We start from the raw sequence: 19,535 nt of genomic DNA on the forward strand, positions 1-19,535 counted from the left end.
CTTGTTTCACTCGTTATCCTGATCCTCCCAGAACACCAAAGTCCTCACCTCAACAGACTCCCTTGGCGGACCGTGATCTTCATCACAAGTAAAAGCCGTGTGCAAAGCCCTCCTGGCCACACCAGTCTTCTTCGAATCGAAGATCTTGATGAGAAGAGCTTCCTCGGGGTCCAACTTCGAGCAGTAATACCACTTGTGCTGATCCTCGCGAGACGGAGGTGCCAAGGACCAAGTCTCAACGTCATTCCTATTGTACGCCGCTCTTGTCACTGGGGTCAGATTCTCCTCGTCGCCAGGTCTCCTGAACCTCGCAATCACGGGCCTCAACTCGCTATCGTCGACCGAGCGAGCATCGCACATGGTGAGATTCTCCCTGGTCACAGTCTTGCCAATCGGACGCCAGACATTTATGATTGCCCAGCGTGTCTTGCTCAACTTCTCAGCTTCTTGAGGGAGGTAGAACTCCAATCTCGTCTTCGCGCCATCGTAGGAGTAGTCCACGTGGACATATCGAGCGGTCGTGGGAAGCGGTGTCCGGTCCATGTCCTGCATCGCTTTCGTCCTCTCGCGAAACTCATCCCAGCTTTGGCGTCTGCAGACATGGCCCATCACGTGTACACGGCTCGCTCCTGTCCTGCAACAGCGACTCAACACCGAGCTCTCTATCCTTGCCCGATGCGACTTACATCCTCTTCACCAGCTCCGCACATTCTGGGTAGTACAGCTTCTTGATCGTGTCGAGGTCAACGAATTCTTTCTCGGCGGAAGATTCCCTGACGTGCTGAAAGCCTTGCTTATCCAGATGGAACTCATCTTCGCTACCTCTTATGTCCGCAATCGGAACCTCCACATATTCGAACGAACGTCGCTTCTCCCCTGCCGTCCCAAACCAGAAGTCTTTGTGGCCACCTTTGGCGGGATCGAGGAAATAGCTGAGCGTTGATCTGACCACGTGCGATGGGCTTTCGACTTCAGCATGAGGCATGGCTCTTGTCGTCCACGAGACGTGCGGAGAGGGTACTGCCAAGGCTTTGCAGAGGACATGTATAGGTGAAGCATTCATCGCTAACTTACCGAGTGCCAGTGTTTCGCAGCAACCCCACTCTCCGGCGTACTGTAAGCTTTCACACGTGCCGAGCTTGTCGCTGCCGCTAGAGGCATGAACCTGGAGTGGTGGAAAGTTACGAAGATCAGCCGGCGCCGGCGCCAAGGCTGCTCCAACAAGGCTGCGAGGGGCTATATAGAGCTTTCAGTGCGCATCTCTACACAATATCATGCTGCTTTCCTCCCACTCCACGCAATGACTCTGTGCTTCCACATCCCTCATACCCAACATCGACGGAACCATTCATCCACCATTCAGCTACGTGAACCAATCCGATCCGGACAGCGAAAGTCGGCAAAGAATTCCACATCCCAATTCAAACCCGCCTCCGGGATAGGAGGTCTCATGGCCTCCCCTCTATCCTCAAAAAAGCGTATCAGCTCGGGAATGGCAGATGTATCAAAGCCCGTAAAAGGAGTATCATGCACTTTTTCCAAGCACATCGTCAAAGGTCCTCTATCGCGACCCTGCGGCCAGTCCTCCCGGGAGATATTCCGACCAAGCAGCTCAAGCTTTGTCCTTTCTGCAGAGGGAGGGTAGATCTGACCACCCGCCCAGTGATTTGATGTCATTCGATCATCGACTTCCAGGACGTTGGGTCCCTGAAGTGGAATATGCATCATCTTCATCGCGTAAATCATGTGTTTTCGAATATAATTTCTGGTCCAGACGAATTTTTCGGGGCAGAATTTACCTCGGACAGAAAGTAGAGTTTTGGCGACGATTTCTGCGCCGATGCCGTTTCGGATCCAGCGGATGAGAATCTCCTTGACGCATATACAGTCGGGGAAGAACGTCAGTAGCTCTTTTGTGCCGTACTCGATATCGTGGGGTAACTCCATGGTACGAATAGCGCTAGCTTGATGAAAAGTTGGTCGAAGCGGCTCCAGACCTCTTGGTGGAGACAGTACATGTATTGACTGACGAGGTCGACTGCCAGGATGTTCAGGATTGATTGCCGCTTGTGGGGTATCAGCCCGTGATAGCCTTGTCTTGTCTCTTTCGTCCGTCCTTTCATCACTCTTGCCTTCTGGCAACCATGCGCCTCCTTTGTAATGCTGCATGTCGAAATTCGAACAGCTTGTCTAGAGAAGAAGGACCTTTTCTGCTGGACGATTCGTAAAGATGGTCGACCACGCTTGAGTGAAACATTCAAGTTCCGATTCTTCTCCCGAAAGGATGCTCTGCAAATCAAAGTTGTGGTTGGTCGCTCGCCCAGAACCGCGTCAAACGAAGGAGGTGACCTTTTCTTGAGAACGCGAAGCAAGAGCATTGCCGGTCGCTGGAAGGAGCTTGTTTGCTGCACCCTTCGAACCTGTCTTCAAAGACGCAGCCTTGTGATGCCGCACACTGCAAAGGATCGGAAGAGGAGAATCAAAGAGAACTCGCAGCCATCTTTCTCCAAGCTATATTTTCGCGTCCATCATCCTCGCAACTCCAATAATAGTTTGATCCCGTCAAGCAGTAAGTTGCATTATTTACATGCACAGGCCGAGGCGTTGGCTCTTGGCCTCGTGCGCCTTTTTTTGGCATGGAAAACAGCTCGCTATTGGTAGTACGGGAACCTGCGAGAGTGTAAGTGCTGGGCTGAGCTGCAGTGTTATAGTGTAAAAGCTGTGACAGTCGCCAACCCATGCAACTACTTTTGTAGATAGTGAAGCTGCCGAGCGCTGAGAATTGATGCATTGTGTTGTGGTTCTGACAACTCCAGAATGTTTGTTGCTGACAGTAAGATCTGAGCGAGCTAGTTTCCAATGGCGCGAGTACCTCCTGCTCCTGCCTCCTTCCTTTGTCCGCAAGCGGTAGGTTCGAAGGCATGGAAACGTTTCTTTGTCTTTCGGTATCCTGAAAGTGTTCGAGCATTGTAACTTGGCGAGTCTGGGGACAAAGATCTATGACCTTTGTAGAGCTGGTCTGCCGGACGCTGAGCCGGGGCAAGACTAGGGCCCAGCAATGACCACGACCTTTTCGTCCTGCGAACCAATATCGCTGACATGATCGTATCTCGCTCCATTAGCATCGTGAGTTGCATCCCAATCGTCGACTTGACTCAGAGGCACCTTGACCAATACGTGTGTCTGCGCGCCGTCTCCGAGAAGAAGCAGCTCTTGACGCATCTTGTATCCTCGAAGCTTCGGCAGAACGATAATCCAAGTGATGTAGTAGATTGTGCAGATGACCAGAATCGAGATTCCGACGACAATATACGTCCCATACCAAAAGGAAACATCCCCGCCGTTGGCACCGCCCGTCGGTGGATACCACGGCATAATGATGAGGTAAAGTTGAACTGCGATGTTGAACACGAGGACCACATTCCAGGCCTTAAAGGTCGGCCTCGGTAAGCCCAGTTTTCCGCGATGGTACCGCAGAACGTAGATACCAGCTGCCATGAGCAGGTTGAACACTGAGCTTGGATAGATCTGCAAGTCAGTGATGAAACTGAACGCGTCTCCGGCGGGTGGAGCCAGAATCATGATGATGGTCAATGCCCACCTAAAAGCAATGGGTGTAAGCGTCAGCAATGTTCCAACCATGCTCGCTCCGAGACAAAGTTACGGTGTTTGACACCGCTGCTTTAGTCGTACACATTTGCTCGGAGTCATGGCTTATGCGCAAGGGTATACTCACTTGACAAGATACGGGCCTGCTGGCGTCCCGAAAGGCTTTGTAGATGCCCAAAACGATGGCCAAGGAAGCACACCTGTCCAAGGAGATCCTCGATCAGCATTGTGCCCACTAGAAATAAAATTCTCAGCTCACTTACCTTGACGACCACACTCACGGATGACTCGTGATGACCCAAGGAGAACTGCAATAAGATTTCCGAAGGAGCTGAGCGCGATCAAGAAGTTCAGTCCACGCACAGCGCCGTGGCTGCCGAAGACTTTGGTGAACAGCAGGCCTGCAGCGATCTCCTTGCCGGCAATGATCTCTTCCTTCGGGATGGCGGCGAAGAATGCAATATTGACGAGAATGTAGAGGACTGCGACCAGTGTGACAGCGGCAAATCCATAGTTTCGGATTCTCTTTACAGGGTTCTTGACTTCATTGACCACGTTGAAGGCGTTCTCATACTGGAAACGTGGCGGTCAGCATTTTGTTCTCGCAAGAAACGTCAGTTTTTTGACTCTTACGCCAGCATCTGCAGAATCGATTAGCATAGAGCGTTGCAATATGATTGATTACTACTAACAAGCGAATATGATTTTGTACATCGCGTTTGTAACGCCATAAGGCGACGCTTCTCCATCGAAAGCATTCTGGAAGTTCAGCTTGGGACTTTTGATGCTGGTATGGCCACCTAAAACGACCAGTCCAGTAATGGCAATAAATACCAGCGTGACGAGCTTGATCGCTCCAATGGTGTTGCTTGCAATGTAAGAAAACCTCGTGTGGAAGATCACGAATAGGACCGCGATCGTGTAGCAAGCTATTGCCAGTCCTTTGATCTCCCAATTGGACGGCTTATGGTCTCCGATTGCGAAAAGGTATCGAGCCATGACCACAGCGTTACCGCTAGAGAACGAAAGTATCACAGACTGGATAGCAAACGTCGTAGGAAAGAACCATTTGGGTCTTGGGTATGCCTGTTCCAAGTATGCGACTTCAGATCCGGATCGAGATGGAAAGTATGCGGCGTATTCGAGGTAGACTGAGAGCGAGGACATGGAAGTCAAAAGTCCGATGAACCAGAATATGAGCGAGAGTCCAACAGATCCTGTACCTCTCAGGATCGCCGAAGCTAGCCATGGATGTCAGCTAATCCGTGAGATCTCGAAAAGCACTGATGTCTTACGAGTTGAAAAGATACCAGTGCCTACCATCTTCGACAGATTGAGAAACACGATGGTCACTGGCCCGACGCTGTATCCCAAAGGTGACTGCACCTCAACCGGAGCTCCACTTGTCTCTTGGTATCCGACAGGTGCATCATTTCCACCTTGCTGTCCAACGTATTTCCGATCACCATCAGAGACTTGAACATCGCCGCTGGCTGTGACCGATTGAACAGTCGAGCTGTTACGGTCTCCATCGTTGTTGGGTTTGAATCTGTTTCGAAAGAGAGCCGACATTGTGACGATGCCGTGTAACAATATCCAATCCTCGCGGGCCAAGGAACCGAGGGCGGATGTCTGTGTAGTAATGGTACACGTAGGGCGTGTGGTGGCAGGTCTACATATAAACTGCCGGGAAGTCTACCGCGTCTTGAGTTTGCAAAGTGCTGCCACAGTAGTCAGCACTTGAGTTCAGATTTCGACATAGCACGCCATCGCACAAGCTCGCCAACAAACATGGATATGCGATACGATCTCCACCAAGACACATGGCTCCCACGCGAGGATGCCACGCAGACGAGGTCAAGAACGCGCAATCGCTGTTTCAAGCCCTTGGCGCGAGTCTTGAGTTACAATCAAACCACATATGAGGCGTTTGACGGCTGTCCTTGCGTATGCCTCTGTACCCACCAACGCTCCGCTCAGCTTTGCGCCATATGGGATGAGAAAACGCAAGGCGAATGTATTCAATTTTGCATCTGGGAGGTCGACTGCAACTGCAGGTCGCAGCAAATATTTCAGGTAGGTGGCAGACTTTTCAAGAGACTGCACGACATGAAGAGTTGTGGTTCTTGGCGATTTCGTTGAAATTGGTCCATTCGACTTATCTTAGGTTGGTGCAAATTCCTGAACAGCTGATGCCATACTACATTCATTGCACAGGCTTCGTCTTACCAGCACTCGAGCTTCGAATTCTTGGCTCAAGTGGGAATATAGAGTTCTCTGGTGTCACGTTGCCATAAACATGATCCCAGCGACCTTGCAGTGCAGCTGGAGTCGGCCAAGCGTGTTCGGGGTCTCGCAGCCAGAGCCGAATGAGATGACGCCTTCAGAATCGTTAGTTAGATCAGAGCACGCATGGGAGTTGACTTAAGCCTTACTGCTGCTCTGGTGTGTCCTTGAAAGCGTCCCGAGCGTGGAAGATACTGAGATTGTTGGCGTATTGCACATCGCCCTTTTGGAAGTCCAGAGTCACAGCATGCTTCTCTGCGAGAAAGTGCAAGGTGTCAAGAGCTTCGGCCTGTGCTTCCGTGATAGGCGGAATGTTCTCAGAGCGTGGCAGGCCCCAGTAGCCTGTGAATGTGCGTCTTGCATATTGAATGATCATTCGTTCTGGCGTAGATGCGCTCTTAGGAATGTAGTGAAGCAATGGTCGCAGCGAGTACTGCTGGCCTTGGCCGGAGAAACTGGCACGATATCAGTATGGAGCTATCGGTCTTCGTCAGTAGACATACTTCTCCGCAGCCCAGGGCTCGGCTAGGGTCCGAATCAGGTCGGGACGCGTTCGAGCAAGTTCGTTGTAGACAGTCCACGAGCTGGAAAGCTTACTCTCGCCTCCGGATGCCGCAGTCTCGAGACAAGCCAAGGCAATAATGTCTCCAGCATCTGAGATAGACCGCACGCGTAAGCATATGTTCAAAGCTGAGAATCGAGGCCAGCGTACGACAACTGAGCGTCGTCATGACACATAAAGTTGTCGTGCGTGAGGCCTCAAGAGGAGACGAGATGCTGCTTCAAGAACGACTTACCAGTATGGAAGACCTGCTTGTCTGTGGTATATGCTGGCGAACCGATTTTAGAAGCTTCTACACTTGCGCTCATGTCCTTGACATGGTTCAAGACAACATCGGCCGGTCTGCCTTCAAATTGATGGTCTTGCCGGCCCCTGATTGATGCAACATGACTAGATACACCGGCGTAGATGATGACATTCTCTTCACGCGTATGTTTCGCGAAGGGGAGGCCACGCAGCACTTTAAAGCCGCGACCATTGTGGATCTCATTGGAAATTTCCCGAAGAGCATGATGCAGTTGAGGAAGCGGGAAAGTGTCCTGGTCAATGAATCCGAGAGGCTTGTTCAGAGCTACACCATTGTTAGCATTGGGCCCGACTTGTGTCCCAGCTTGATGTACATTTGAAATGCTTCAGCCCGGCTTCGATCTCGTCGAGTTCAGCCCCATTCAGCTCGTAAACAACGTTGTACTTCTGAGCAATGTCTTTGCCGTCCCAGACCAGGTCCGATACCAGTTCCTTCGGAAAGCCTTCTGGCAAATCATGTGACAGCTGCTCGGTGGCTCTCCGACGATTGACGCGAGCGAGATACTTGTCTAAGTCTGGAGCATAGCCGATATCAGGCTGACCTGCGGGGCCGGGTCTGATGGCCTGGGCTGTCGCCATTGCGAGGCAGAGATGAGGAATGGGAGAAGGTGGTGATGATGGTGATTCATGATGTCTGAATGGTTTGCGTGTTGCACATATAGTAGACAAGCCAAGCTTTTTCACGCCATACTGCGAGAAATCGCGTCAAGGTTCGGGCGGGGCGGGGCGGGGCGGGGCGGGGCAGATACTATGTGCTGAGTCCAACTTGTCAGTGCCGGTGCGGGGAGAACCCTGCACCTCCGAGAGAGGAACCACACCGCCATTTTAGTGGTTTTTGAATTATTTGTTCTCCTTCTGAGGCCTATAGTCCTCCAATATATGGTAGATATCGTGTCGACGGTTTTCTAGTAGTATAGACCCTTCCGAGGTATTGTTGTCGTCCGCTATAGTAAAGAAAGCGCGTATTAACGACGACTAGCAAGGCTAACTGATCAATCTCTTTAAGAAGGGCTTTACTGCTAAGTAGATACATGCCTTTATAAAGCTTCTAATATTAGTCAGATCAGTATATCGCTATTAAGAGAGATATCGCATAACTAGAGCGTTATATCTAAAGAATACTAGCACTCGGCGTAGCTATAAGAACCTCTAACTTCTCGCTATAGAAGAGGAGTTTATACTCGGGTATCTCGACGATCGACCGGACGTATACTTTATAGAGATAATCCAAGCTCTTTAAGACGAATTTATACGGCTACGGCTAGTAAATAAGGGCGGAAAGGGTATAGTAGAGCTTCGGCCGTCTCTAATCGGTATAGTGTTGAAAAGGCACGGGTATACTTAAAAGGAGGTAAAGCGGGCGGCGAAGGAACGTAACCCGTTCTTAAGGGCTCTATAGACGATTAGGTACGCTAAATAGCTAGTAGATCGACTAGTATTTATCGACGAGACTACTAGCAATTAGAAGACAGGTTAGCGGAAGTATAGCTAGAGTCCAAAGGGTATTACATACTTAGATCTCTAGTATGCGAAGCGAGAAGTACGGTAGAGTGTGCTACCGGCCTTTACGGTTTATAGCTACTTGCTATATACCTGTATATACTAAGGATCGATTAATGCTAACCGTTTCTATACTTGGATTACTAAATAGGTGCTTCTATGTCTCGAAGAAGGTCCGCTAATGATCTTTGTAATAGATAATGCTAGTATTCACTATAGATTGAGGATTAAGTAGGCGATTCTCGATGCTAGATATCGACTCGAGTACTTACCGCCGTATAGTCCGGATTTGAACCCTATCGAGGGCAGTTTCAATCTGCTAAAGAAGACTATTAAAAGACACAGAAGTTAGCTGCCGAAGTTCTTTGGCTTTTAAGATTACTTACTATATTGTCTGCACCTATATCGAGGCCACCGCGCGCGTAAACTCTTCGCTTATGCTAGATATAATGTCGAAGGGGTAGATTTGCCGTACGACGCTTCGCAATTCGAGTCGACCGCTAGTAACGCTTAGAATATAATAGCACTCGACCCGGAAGAGTCCTAATAGATACAATAGGCTCAGAACAATAAGCCGTTAGTGCTAGATAATATAGAAGAGCTATGTGTGTTATATAAAGAAGATAATAAGGAAGATAAGGAACAAGAGGTAGATTTTGACGACTTTGAGTAATATAACTAGTAGCGACTAGCGCGCGGCAAGCGCCGTAGGTAGAGATTCGAATAAATATGTTCGAACGCTAGCTTTGCCTATCGCGCTTAGTATTCTACAACTAACGTAGTATATTGATCAATTATATATAGGCTAAATAAGTGCTATTACCGCAAGAATCTCCCGCTTATTACAAGTTTATATGTATTGTGGATGTACAAAGATTATAGCCTGAACGAAGCTAAGAATTCTTAGAAATCCTCTCCCTCCTTAGCGGCGGCTACTTCCGCCGCTATAATCTTATCCTATTTCTTCCTTATAAACTCGACGATAGCTTTCTTCAATCTTAACCTTATTCCATCTACTTTATTAAGTGCCGCCGGCTAGTCGTCCTTTGTTAAGTTGCAGATAGTCTCTAGCGTCTAGCCTATGCCGACGAAATAGGCGATATAGGGCCGTAGATAGTCGTAGTCCTAGAAATCGCGGTAAAGAGATACCTAGTCGAAGAATTCTACCGTTAGCTGTTCGCACTAGACGATATTGCGCGGCAGCACAACATTACGCAATCCAGTCTTAATAAGCGCTCGTCTAGGCGTACGAGAAGGCGTACCTAGAATAATACCGCTGCCTCGCAATTTATTGTCGATAATGCGGCCGAGATCGTTACTAAAGTTGTTAAGGATAATCGGCTAAATTCTAGCACTTCTAGGCTTCCGAGGGGAGTTAGACTCACTACTACGGCGACCTCTTATCTTCCGGATAGTAGTCTTCTATATATTATTCTCGACCTTTCTCTTAATTAACTTAATCTCTAACCTTACCGGCAACCTATCTTCGAGAGCGCTAGTTTGCTCGTCAACTTTCTACTCTCCGGAAGCTATAGCCTTATAGCTATCGATTATAGCGGCTTCGAAGAACGGAAAGTGATTCTCGCTACAATCCTTTAGCTTCCGGTTACGCTAGCACGTATACTTACTAGCCTTCTAGAAGTTACTATAGTCCTTTGTCGCATATAGAAAGTCACGGATAATCTAATAGTCGTACCGCTTCTAAGTCTCGAGTTCAGCTATTATAACGCCGGCGTTAGCAAGCTGAATTGAGGTTGGATTAGAAGCCGGTTTAACTAACTTCTTGCCGCCTAAAGATCTAGCTGCTACTGTCGCTTTAGGCTTCGTAAAGAAGTTAATATTAATAAAGACATTCTTGCGCGAGGCAAGCGCTAATCCTTTGCTAGTATCTAGAGCTTCACTATAGACCTCGTCGCTATTAATATTATCTCTAGCTTAATGCTAATCGCTAGTAAACGCCGTCTTCTAACCGTCCGCTCTAGTACGGATAACGATACGAGTAAATGCCGCTAAGCTATATAACTTCGCTATCTTCGCTGCCTACGCGTATCCGTTCCAAGCTTCTTATTTGTTAGCCGATAAAAACTTTACCGGCTTCGTTGCTATCGTCCGCGCCGCGCCCTTCTTCGTTATATTAAATATAGTCTACTATCCTTTATAATAGAAGGTCTCGTTTAAGAAAGAGCTAGGTTGAGTAATAGGAACGTTGCCGGCGGTAAGCGTAGCCTAGCTGCTAGCAGCAGTAGCGGCCTCCTACGCGGTATTAAAAGAGGAGGATATAGAGGTCGTAGCGGAGGAAGAAACAGCCGTTTTTAGTAGCGCTATACCGCTATTATCCTCTGCCGGTAGTGCTACGGTCTCCTTGTTTAGTAGACCCGAGGGATCAACGATTGGGTTAGGCTCTTCTACGGTAGTCGCTTTACCCTTCTTGCCGCCGGAAGACCTACTCTTCGAGCTACCCTTTGCCTACTAAGCCGTATTAGCATTCCGTCTAATTAGCGGCGGACTAATAGCCTTCTCGAGAGTATAGATTACCTTCTTTAGCGTAGAGACAATCAATTCGTCGTCTAATCGCGCTAGAGGTACGCCGGCAGTCGTACGAGTCGCTCTTATCGGCATTATTGTTGCAGTATAGCACTCGGAAACAGTCAGAATACGCGTACGGGGCTCGAATATACGATTATCCTCTACTCGACGACGACAATTGGGAAGAAACACGATAAAAACCACGTAAAAGTGCCCCTATTGCCTACCCCTATGCGGCTCAAGAGAGGAGGCGGCTCTGCGGACCGTACTGACAAGTTGGACTCAGCACATAGTAGTGGAGCCGATCCGTTCCGGGCCGGAGCTTGGGCCGCGGCTTTTGAAAGCATGGCATCTCTCGCTTCCCCGCGTTCGAAGATTAACAACCACATCCACATACTGTAGTCTTCTGATGGCGTGCTTTGACGCTCTATAAGATGCCGATGGCGTTATACCGACAACTCCCCGGATAGAGCTGACGTTGGTGATGGAGCCCTTTGTATACCCGCATCAAGAAAGCTGCTTGGGATGAACAGCACCGTATCTGGAGGAACGACCAGAGCTATAGGAGAAGCTATACAACTCCGCTGGATTTGGAAAATGGCTAGGCGTCTTCTCCGACACCTACACAGACCGCGAAGCGAATACAGTGTATTGCAAGTATTTCTGCTGGAGAGGACCTTAGCCTCACGGAGGCACGTGTCGGCCTCATGCGGCCCACTTGCCATTACTTGCTACTCGCAGTGCTGCGGACTGTACGTTCTCGACTCACTGCTATCTTTCTCAGCCTCGTGACGGTTCAGAAACACCTGCGGCTTTAGTCTGATGATCATTGAGAAGAGCTGACACCGGCTTGGCGAAATATTTGCCCCTGTCTTTGATCTGCTTTCCTCTTCCTCTACCTCAAGGCGATGCAAGTTGCTGTCCCCCTTCTCGATTCAGTCGATATGCTCGTTGCCTCCCTTGCAAAACGCCGCATCTGTACAATGTCGAATGCAGCTCCACGCGATGAAAACTGCGGTTCGTGTAACGTGACACTGCGTGCTCGCCCGTGCTACGTCAGGTGCCAGGTCGATAGGCTTGCATCCGTGATGTATGTAGCTTTTTGGCTGCGCACAAGACGGACCTGCGCGGCACTAGAACTCTGTGAGCATTGTCGAATGCATTAGACAAGGCAGCTTCCGTCTCCTGAGCCACTATCGCTGTCCACAGCACGAACAAAGACCTGGAACGACAGGCGCGTCCTCTTGCCTACCCGACACAGGTGGTCTGATCGCAGCCCACGCTACAGCCTCGAGCTGAAACGTGCAGAATATGGAGCCAGCATCCAATATCTTCAGACTGTCCCCCTATAGCACTTCCACTGTTCTTTGCTCTTCAAACACATCCCTTTCAGCTTATGCCAAACCTAGATATGGCGTCGAGGACAGTCTCCGGCACCTTCATCGACCGAGACAAAACTAGTGGCATTCCTCTGAAGCCGTCCGACCACGCTTATGCTGCCAGGGAGAGAGATGATACTTCTGCAAACCCCAGGATCAGCAGGCCAGTGACATTGATTCGACCAGAATACGAGGTTGTTGTGATCGGATCTGGCTATGGAGGCGGAGTTGCAGCAAGTCGTTTTGCTCGAGCCGGCAAGTCAGTCGCCGTTCTGGAATTCGGCCTGGAGAAATGGCGTATGTGGATAAATTCTGGCTTTGTTTGCTGTGATGGCTCAAGCTAATTCATCATGTTGAAAGCCGGTGAATATCCAAGTAGCCTGCTGGAAGCCGCACCCGAATTGCACGTCTCTGGCAACATAGGCCAAGACGAGGAGCCAGTCGAAAATATATCTCTGGGAAGACGGACTGGCTTGTACCATTTGATCTTAGGAGAGGGCCAGAATGCTTTCGTTGCCAATGGTGAACTTGTCTCTCAAATACGATCTGGATGATGCTCACGATGCATAGGACTTGGTGGGACCTCCCTGCTCAATGCCAATATATTTCTCCGTGCAGATGAGAGGACTTTGAGCATGAATGAGTGGCCAGTCGAGATACGAAATCAAAAGGATTCTCTAGCGGATTGTGAGTGCTCGATGGTCGCAATGATGCGGTACTGTACTGAAATGACCAGACTACAGCCGTGCAGAGCGGATGCTACAGCCGTCGCCATACCCTGATTCCTACCCTCCTCTAAAGAAGCTCGAGGTTCTGGAGAAGCAAGCAAAAGCACTTGGGTTTGAGAACAACTTCTACCGCGTTCCTCAAACCACGTTCTGGGAAGAGAAGCGCAACAATGCTGGGGTTGAAATGAAGGCTTCGACTTCCTCCGGACAGGATTGCACTGGAGTAAACGATGGTTCGAAAAACTCAGTGTTGATGAATTATCTGCCTGACGCGTGGAATTGGGGAGCGGAAATCTTCTGCGAGTGTGAGGTCAGGCACATTCAGGTGCATCCAAGCGGACGAGGCTATCTAATATTTTTCGCATGGCATGCAGATGGAAGGGACAGCTTCAAAGGTGCATTTCACGACCAACTAATGTGGGTGTGGGCGGTAAGTCATGCTAGTAGCTTACCAATTGCAGCAACCACTGATATCAGCTATCAATAGAAAGAGTTCTGCTTCCTTGGAGCTGGGGCACTAGGAACCACCGAGATCTTGCTTCGCTCGCAGGCTCATGGCTTGAAAGCATCTCCGCTTGTTGGACAGAAGCTGAGCGGCAATGGCGATACGCTCTGCTTTGGCTACAATACAGACGAAATTGTAAATGCCATCGGCAAGGAGCGATCTGATCAGGACAATCCTTGCGGGCCTACCATCACCGGAGTCATCGACAATAGACATCCCAAGACTTCGCCAGAGGTACTCGATGGTTACGTGATCGAGGAAGGTGCGATTCCTCAATCACTTGGATCTCTCCTACAGCCCATGCTTGAGCTAATGCCAGGCAACCGGTATCTCACCCCGTACAACAGCTGGCGCCATTTCGCATCTCGGATGAGGTCTCGTCTCTTCGGGCCCTATGCTATCGGAGGCAGTGTCAACCGCACGCAGACTTATTTGGTCATGTCTCATGATAGCAATGAGGGGATCATGACACTCTCCGGCGACAAAGCTTACTTGCAATTCTTGGGTGTTAGCAATACTAAGCATGTTGCTTCTCTGGAGGACGTCCTTAGGAAGGCAACCAATGCCATTGGCGGCACTTTGATCAACTCGCCTTTCTACGCAGGTCTGTGACTGGCACACTTAACAATTATCACGCTGACATTCTCAAGCTTTCAACCAGCGTGAACAGATCACAGTCCATCCAATCGGAGGCGCCAAGATGAGTTCTGACGGTACTGGACGATCGGGTGCGACCAACCACTTAGGCCAGGTCTTCAAAGGTGAAGGCGCGGAGAGTCATGGTGGTCTTATATGCGTCGATGCATCTGTGATACCAACCGCTCTGGGTAAAGGAACTGCTCATCCCCTGGCATGGCATCCTGCTAACATATGAGCTAGGCGTAAATCCATTCGCAACTATTACTGCCCTCGCCGAAAGATCCTGCTCGTTGCTTTTAAAGGAGTCCAATCTCGTCGAGGATGAGAGTTCCAACGGTAATCTGGACCTTCGTGGATTCCCTCGGAAAGTTCATGAGATGAATCTCAGCCAAATTCAAGAGGTAAAAGCGATCAAAGATGCGACAAGTCAGCGTGGAATCCGTTTCACCGAGATTATGGATGGGTACGTCGATGCTGGAAGTGAAATCGACGATTTTGTGGTTGCATACAAACGAGCAAAGGGTTCCTCGAGCTCAGCTAGTCTGTATGTCACTATAGATGCTTACAGCATACAGAACCTGGTCGAGCGAGACGATCACGCTTCAGTAGCGACCGGTACATTGGCATGCGCAGCTCTCTCAAAGGACCCACTCATGATACAGTATGGAGACGTCCAATTCTTCACACAGGACGAGACTGTTTCCGATGCCGAAAACTTTGCCTACAAGCTCACTCTTCTGAGCACAGAGGGCAAGACCTACTTCTTCTACGGCTACAAGAAGATGGACTCATCCATGACGCTTTCTGTACGGAACACTTGGAAAGCGACAACAACGCTATACGTGACCATCACGAATGACGACGGTTCGATAGCTGGTAGAGGTATCATGACCATCAGTTGGCGAAACTTTGTGTCCCAGCTGGAGAGCTTCGGGTCGACAGGAGAGCCAACAAGCCTTGCCGACAAGCTATTTGCACCTCTGAGGTTTGTCAGCTTCTTCGCGCAGAACACGGCCGCCTACTTCTTCAGTCCCTTTCGCAGCCTGCAAAGACCGATCAACGACACTTCAGGATTTCTCAAGAAAGCAGCTCCAGCTCGCAGTGTGATTCTGACCGCGCAAGATGACGTGCAAATCTCGATGAAGGTGTGGAATCCTCAGGAAGGCAGGACCAAGCACACTATGCCGCTGCTGTTCGTTCCAGGAGCTGCTGTGAACGAGACAGTCTTCTCACTGCCAACAATCCCCATCAACACGATCGATTACTTCACCGACCTCGGCTACCGGTGTTACGTCGTCGTTCCACGATTCGGGATTTCCAAGACAGCGTATTTGGGGTATACAGCTTACGATGCTCGATTGGACATTCAAGCTGCGGTTGAATATATCCGTCAAGAAGAAAGCGGTGTGAAGCCATACATCGTCTGCCATTGTCTTGGATCCATCGCCACAGGCATGGCTTTACTTACTGGTGCAGTAGATGTGAGATCTATACGTGGAATGACCTCGAGCCAAGTATTCACCAACCTGAGATTTGGTAAAGTCAACGCTCTGAAATCTAGCACTCAGCTACTCACACAACTATACGAGGTTCGTAACAACGCTTTAGACTTGTTGACTTTGCGTCTTCTCACTAAACAATCCCATGTAGAGACTTGCCGGCTCCTGGTTCCCATGCAGCACGACTTCATCTTCCTCTCGCCTCGTCCAAAACCTCCTCGACCAGATCCTCCGCCTCTATCCCGTAGGCAGTGCAGACGAGATCTGCAATTCCAGCGTCTGTCATCGAGGAAGTCTTGTTTTCGGCCGTCTCTGGCAGCACGCCAACCTCAACCGCGCAACTCATGCTCATCTGAACAAATTCCTCGGTGGCATCCACATGAACTTCCTCTCCCATCTCATGCGCATGGGCGCCGACTCACCACATCATCCACGGAGCAACGAGCCGGATTTTGTAGACTTGGTCGAGGATTCTGGGAACTTACAGAGATTGAAGGGCTTGAGGATACAGTTCATCAGTGGGGGAGAGAACGTGGTGTTCTCGCCTTTGAGTACGAGTGAGAGCTATGACTTGTTGAGGGATGCTTTTGGTGAGGATGGATATGTGAGAGTCGTGGTTGATGGGTATGGGCATCTTGATACTTGGATGGGCAAGGCTAGTTTTAGAGACGTCTATCCGCGCGTGCAGTGGCACATTGAGGAGTGCGAAAGGCTTGATACGAACCTGTGAGAAAGAAGTGGCATTACTAATGGAGAACCCATTATTACATCTTTTTTTTTCTTTTCAAAGCTCCACCTCGAGACGAGGCTGAGCATCGTGCTAGTTCTAGCGTGTCATGAGCGCGCTCTAACAAGGTTTAATGAGTTGACATCGAGCACGTCCACGTCCACGATTCAGACGCGTTGCTATCGTGTTGATTTATAGACAGCACGACAGAACTCTGACAAGAACATGGCCAAAGTCATGGCGTCTCAAACCCTGCAGGGAGCGTCTGCTCATCCAACGCTCAGCTTCGATCCGCTTGCACGGATTGCGTGGTTAGCACAGCAGAACCAGATACTATTCAATGATGGTGCCAAGCAGTACGCTGAAGTGCAACGACTGTCAAGTGAGAATCAGCGGTTACAGGATGCCATTTCTCTGGATACCACAGTCTCGCAGCGGATAATTGGAAGCCTCTCTACGGACGTCGCCAATTTGACTAGGCGCGTGCAGGACCAGCATGGAACCATTGCTTCTCAGAAGGCTCGGATCGATCGGCTCGTTGCTGAGAGAGATAAATTGCTATCCTCTACGGAACGTGGAAATTCAAGCTCGCAATTGCAAGATGTGAAAAGTCAATTACAGAAGGCCGCCAATGTACGTGTGGAGGGCTACAAAAGGTTGAGCGAGAAACGTAGACTGGATAATGCCGAACTCGAGAAGAGGATTGCGGATCTTGAGACTGAAAAGGCAATGCGTTCGAGCAAGAGGTCGAGGAATTTGGTATCCTTGGACAGCGAGGACGAGTTCATGTACCCCAGGAAGAAGCTCGCCACCAAGTTCTGCTATGACAATCAGTATGGTGGCGAATCCTGGACTCAAGTCAGTGACACCGAAGATGATGCCTCCGGGCTCAGAATTATTCCCACAGAGGTCGCCCAGAGGATGGAAGAGCTTTGGAGGCGCAACATCTACCAGGACACGAGGCTCGAACCTGGGGCATTCGAATGGCTGGAAGAATGGTGTGTGGACAATGCGGATCGCATTGAGCAGCGGCGAGCAAAAGAGCGGGTTGAAAATCAGTCTGAGGCGAGGAAAGTGGCCAGGGAGAAGGTGGATATTGAGGACGAGATTAGCAAGCTAAAAAGGCGCTTGGCTGAGCAGATTAAGAAGAAGCGAAGCATCAGGAGAAAGCTCATCGTGCTGAGCGATGAGCAGAGGCTGGACGCAAGTGAAGGAATGGAAGTGGGTAAGAAGCTGTACCTGTTCTGCAAGACGATGGGATATCCTCAATACGACTTCAGAAGGGCCCACTTCGAGTTCGTGAGGAGTGAGACTGAACTCGTCAGGTGAGTTTGAAGCAATCGCTACTGTAGTCCATTTCGCCTGGCAGTGGCGTGTGCTGACTTGCTTCTTGAAGGATCTATCACCAGGTCATGAGCGCCATGAGGATTCTGTATCAGGACCTTGTCGAAGAACCGAAGAAAGCCGACAAGAAGTTCAAGCATCGCAATCCTTCGCCGACGAAGTGGCAGGTATTATTGTATTGGCCGGAGCCAGACTCTCCAGGCGAGCAGAAGTATCCACTTGAAGAGCAGTATGCCAGTAACGCAAAGGATGCGAGGATGGCTTGTACCGCGCTGCAAAACTTGTTGTACTCCTGGCAGCAAGGATATCTTTCATGATCAGAGGGTGTATACTGTAGCTCTTTCTGTGCCGCGGGGTCTACAGTAAAGGCCCAACAATAATGTGACAGCTCAGGAATAATAGTGGCGACCGCGAACATGGCATCTGTGCAATGACGGGGCTTGTCACATCCTCTGCCGTTTTCAATTCGCCCCAGCTCTTGCTGTTCCACCACAGCTTCAGGTTGGTGCTCCATTCCTCCTTTCTTTGAGTGGACACAAGCTCTTCATTCATTCAGCGAGCGGCAGTAGCGGGTGGTAGGAAAACTAGCTCTACATTTCAACCACAAAAATGACCCGAACGACGATCAGAATCCTGCGTCTCATTGGTGAGTTCCCTTCTGGTATGTTTTGACGTTGATCGAGAAAGAGGTGCCGAAAGGATTGCTCGGAACTTGGAACTTGGAAGGTCTCGGTCCCGACTCCCGAGACACAGTGCAGGAAACGGAGTGAAGTCCTGCTTCTTAGTCATCTGAGGGTAATTAATATTCTCGAGCTTTGATCCAGGACACCGAGAAGTCGGACATCTTCTACCTCAGAACATGCTCGACTTCATACCTGAGCAAAATGCCGGTCAAGATCTCGTTATTTCTCAGGCGACTCGATTCTAACAATTTAGATCGCCGATAATGCGAAAGTACCAACAATGCGAGCAACGTCGTCTCCTTTCGGCGTCCGAATATCATCAATGAACCTGGAGTAGCTCCATAATGCCTCGACATCGACCGATGCGGCTAGAGAATGTGTCGCGGACACCGAGCCCAGGCCCTGAAATCTTGTCTGGGCATCACAAGGTGGTTAGAGGAGATACGGCCGCAAGCCATGTGCACTATGGCTCAGGAGCAAGACATGTGTGTCGCAAGAGCTGTCGGTGGCAGCTACTTGCATCTGAACATCTGTTGCTGAAACTGTATGGTTCTGAAGACAGGGGGCGACAAGTGACTTTCTAAGCTGCACGGAAAGCGACACACGGCTTGTCGGATTGAGTCTTTTGCAGTATCAATCTTATTCCTCGAAGCTTTGGGAGGGAGACGGGATCATGCGAAGTCGTCTGCTTGATAAAGTAGCGAGTGGATCAAACGCAGAAGGACAGGTGAAGCGGAGAACAATGAACATCAAGCAGTTGATCGATGCTGGTCCGGGCTGATATGCAGCCTGAAAAGCGCATTGACGTGCACAGGTAAACGGATGTAAAGCCTCACCAATGCGCGGCAACGTGCGAGTTAGAACCGATGCATGATATGCTGTCCAAAGAGTCGCTTGCACGGAGACCGCGAGATTGCATGGCGTAGCAGAAGCGAGTGGTTCTCGAGATGCATTACAGCACCAGCGTTGCCAAGGGAGACATCCTAAACCTCTTTTCTCTCGCCACCTACATTTCTTCATCTGGAGCCTTGCAGAACGCCCATCGTCCTTGTCGAAATCAGGCAATTTGTCTAGACCGGGAGAGGCGTGTCCAGCCAGCTTGGCACGAGATCAAGCTGCATCCAGAGGCAGGAAGGGTGTATTCTACACTGTTCCTACTATCGCAAGAAATTCGACAAAGCTGGCAATACTTCCATCGGGATCTCAACTCGAACTGCTTCCTCCTCGTATCACAATGCAACA

The 19,535-nt window shown here is 49.8% G+C and overlaps 4 protein-coding genes across 4 annotated transcripts; 1 reads left to right on the forward strand and 3 right to left on the reverse strand.

The window, feature by feature from the left end:
- Positions 1-24: 24 nt before the first annotated feature.
- On the reverse strand, positions 25-838 carry MYCFIDRAFT_124537 (uncharacterized protein; the record flags this gene model as incomplete). Its single annotated transcript, XM_007925482.1, has 2 exons — positions 25-634; positions 687-838. Coding segments are annotated over 2 exons (762 nt in total), but the record flags the coding sequence as incomplete, so codon positions are not given.
- Positions 839-3,045: 2,207 nt separating this feature from the next.
- MYCFIDRAFT_45186 (uncharacterized protein) lies at positions 3,046-5,181 on the reverse strand (the record flags this gene model as incomplete). Its single annotated transcript, XM_007924311.1, has 6 exons — positions 3,046-3,601; positions 3,737-3,809; positions 3,873-4,182; positions 4,243-4,250; positions 4,302-4,850; positions 4,905-5,181. 6 exons carry the CDS (start codon positions 5,179-5,181, stop codon positions 3,046-3,048), a joined length of 1,773 nt encoding a protein of 590 aa, XP_007922502.1.
- A 564-nt stretch (positions 5,182-5,745) lies between these two features.
- On the reverse strand, positions 5,746-7,386 carry MYCFIDRAFT_89106 (uncharacterized protein). The gene is made up of 5 exons (XM_007925483.1): positions 7,078-7,386; positions 6,693-7,028; positions 6,399-6,549; positions 6,045-6,350; positions 5,746-5,990 (listed from the first exon to the last, which is right to left on the reverse strand). The coding sequence occupies exons 1-5, from the start codon at positions 7,340-7,342 to the stop codon at positions 5,816-5,818; spliced, it is 1,233 nt and encodes a 410-aa protein (XP_007923674.1). The 5' UTR covers positions 7,343-7,386; the 3' UTR covers positions 5,746-5,815.
- A 4,814-nt stretch (positions 7,387-12,200) lies between these two features.
- Positions 12,201-16,269, forward strand: MYCFIDRAFT_45248 (uncharacterized protein; the record flags this gene model as incomplete). Its single annotated transcript, XM_007924315.1, has 8 exons — positions 12,201-12,465; positions 12,529-12,690; positions 12,739-12,855; positions 12,905-13,326; positions 13,384-14,005; positions 14,052-14,228; positions 14,281-15,629; positions 15,691-16,269. The coding sequence occupies 8 exons, from the start codon at positions 12,201-12,203 to the stop codon at positions 16,267-16,269; spliced, it is 3,693 nt and encodes a 1,230-aa protein (XP_007922506.1).
- Positions 16,270-19,535: the final 3,266 nt, after the last annotated feature.

The sequence above is a fragment of the Pseudocercospora fijiensis genome, assembly GCF_000340215.1.
Source record: "Pseudocercospora fijiensis CIRAD86 unplaced genomic scaffold MYCFIscaffold_2, whole genome shotgun sequence".
Lineage (NCBI taxonomy): Eukaryota > Fungi > Ascomycota > Dothideomycetes > Mycosphaerellales > Mycosphaerellaceae > Pseudocercospora > Pseudocercospora fijiensis.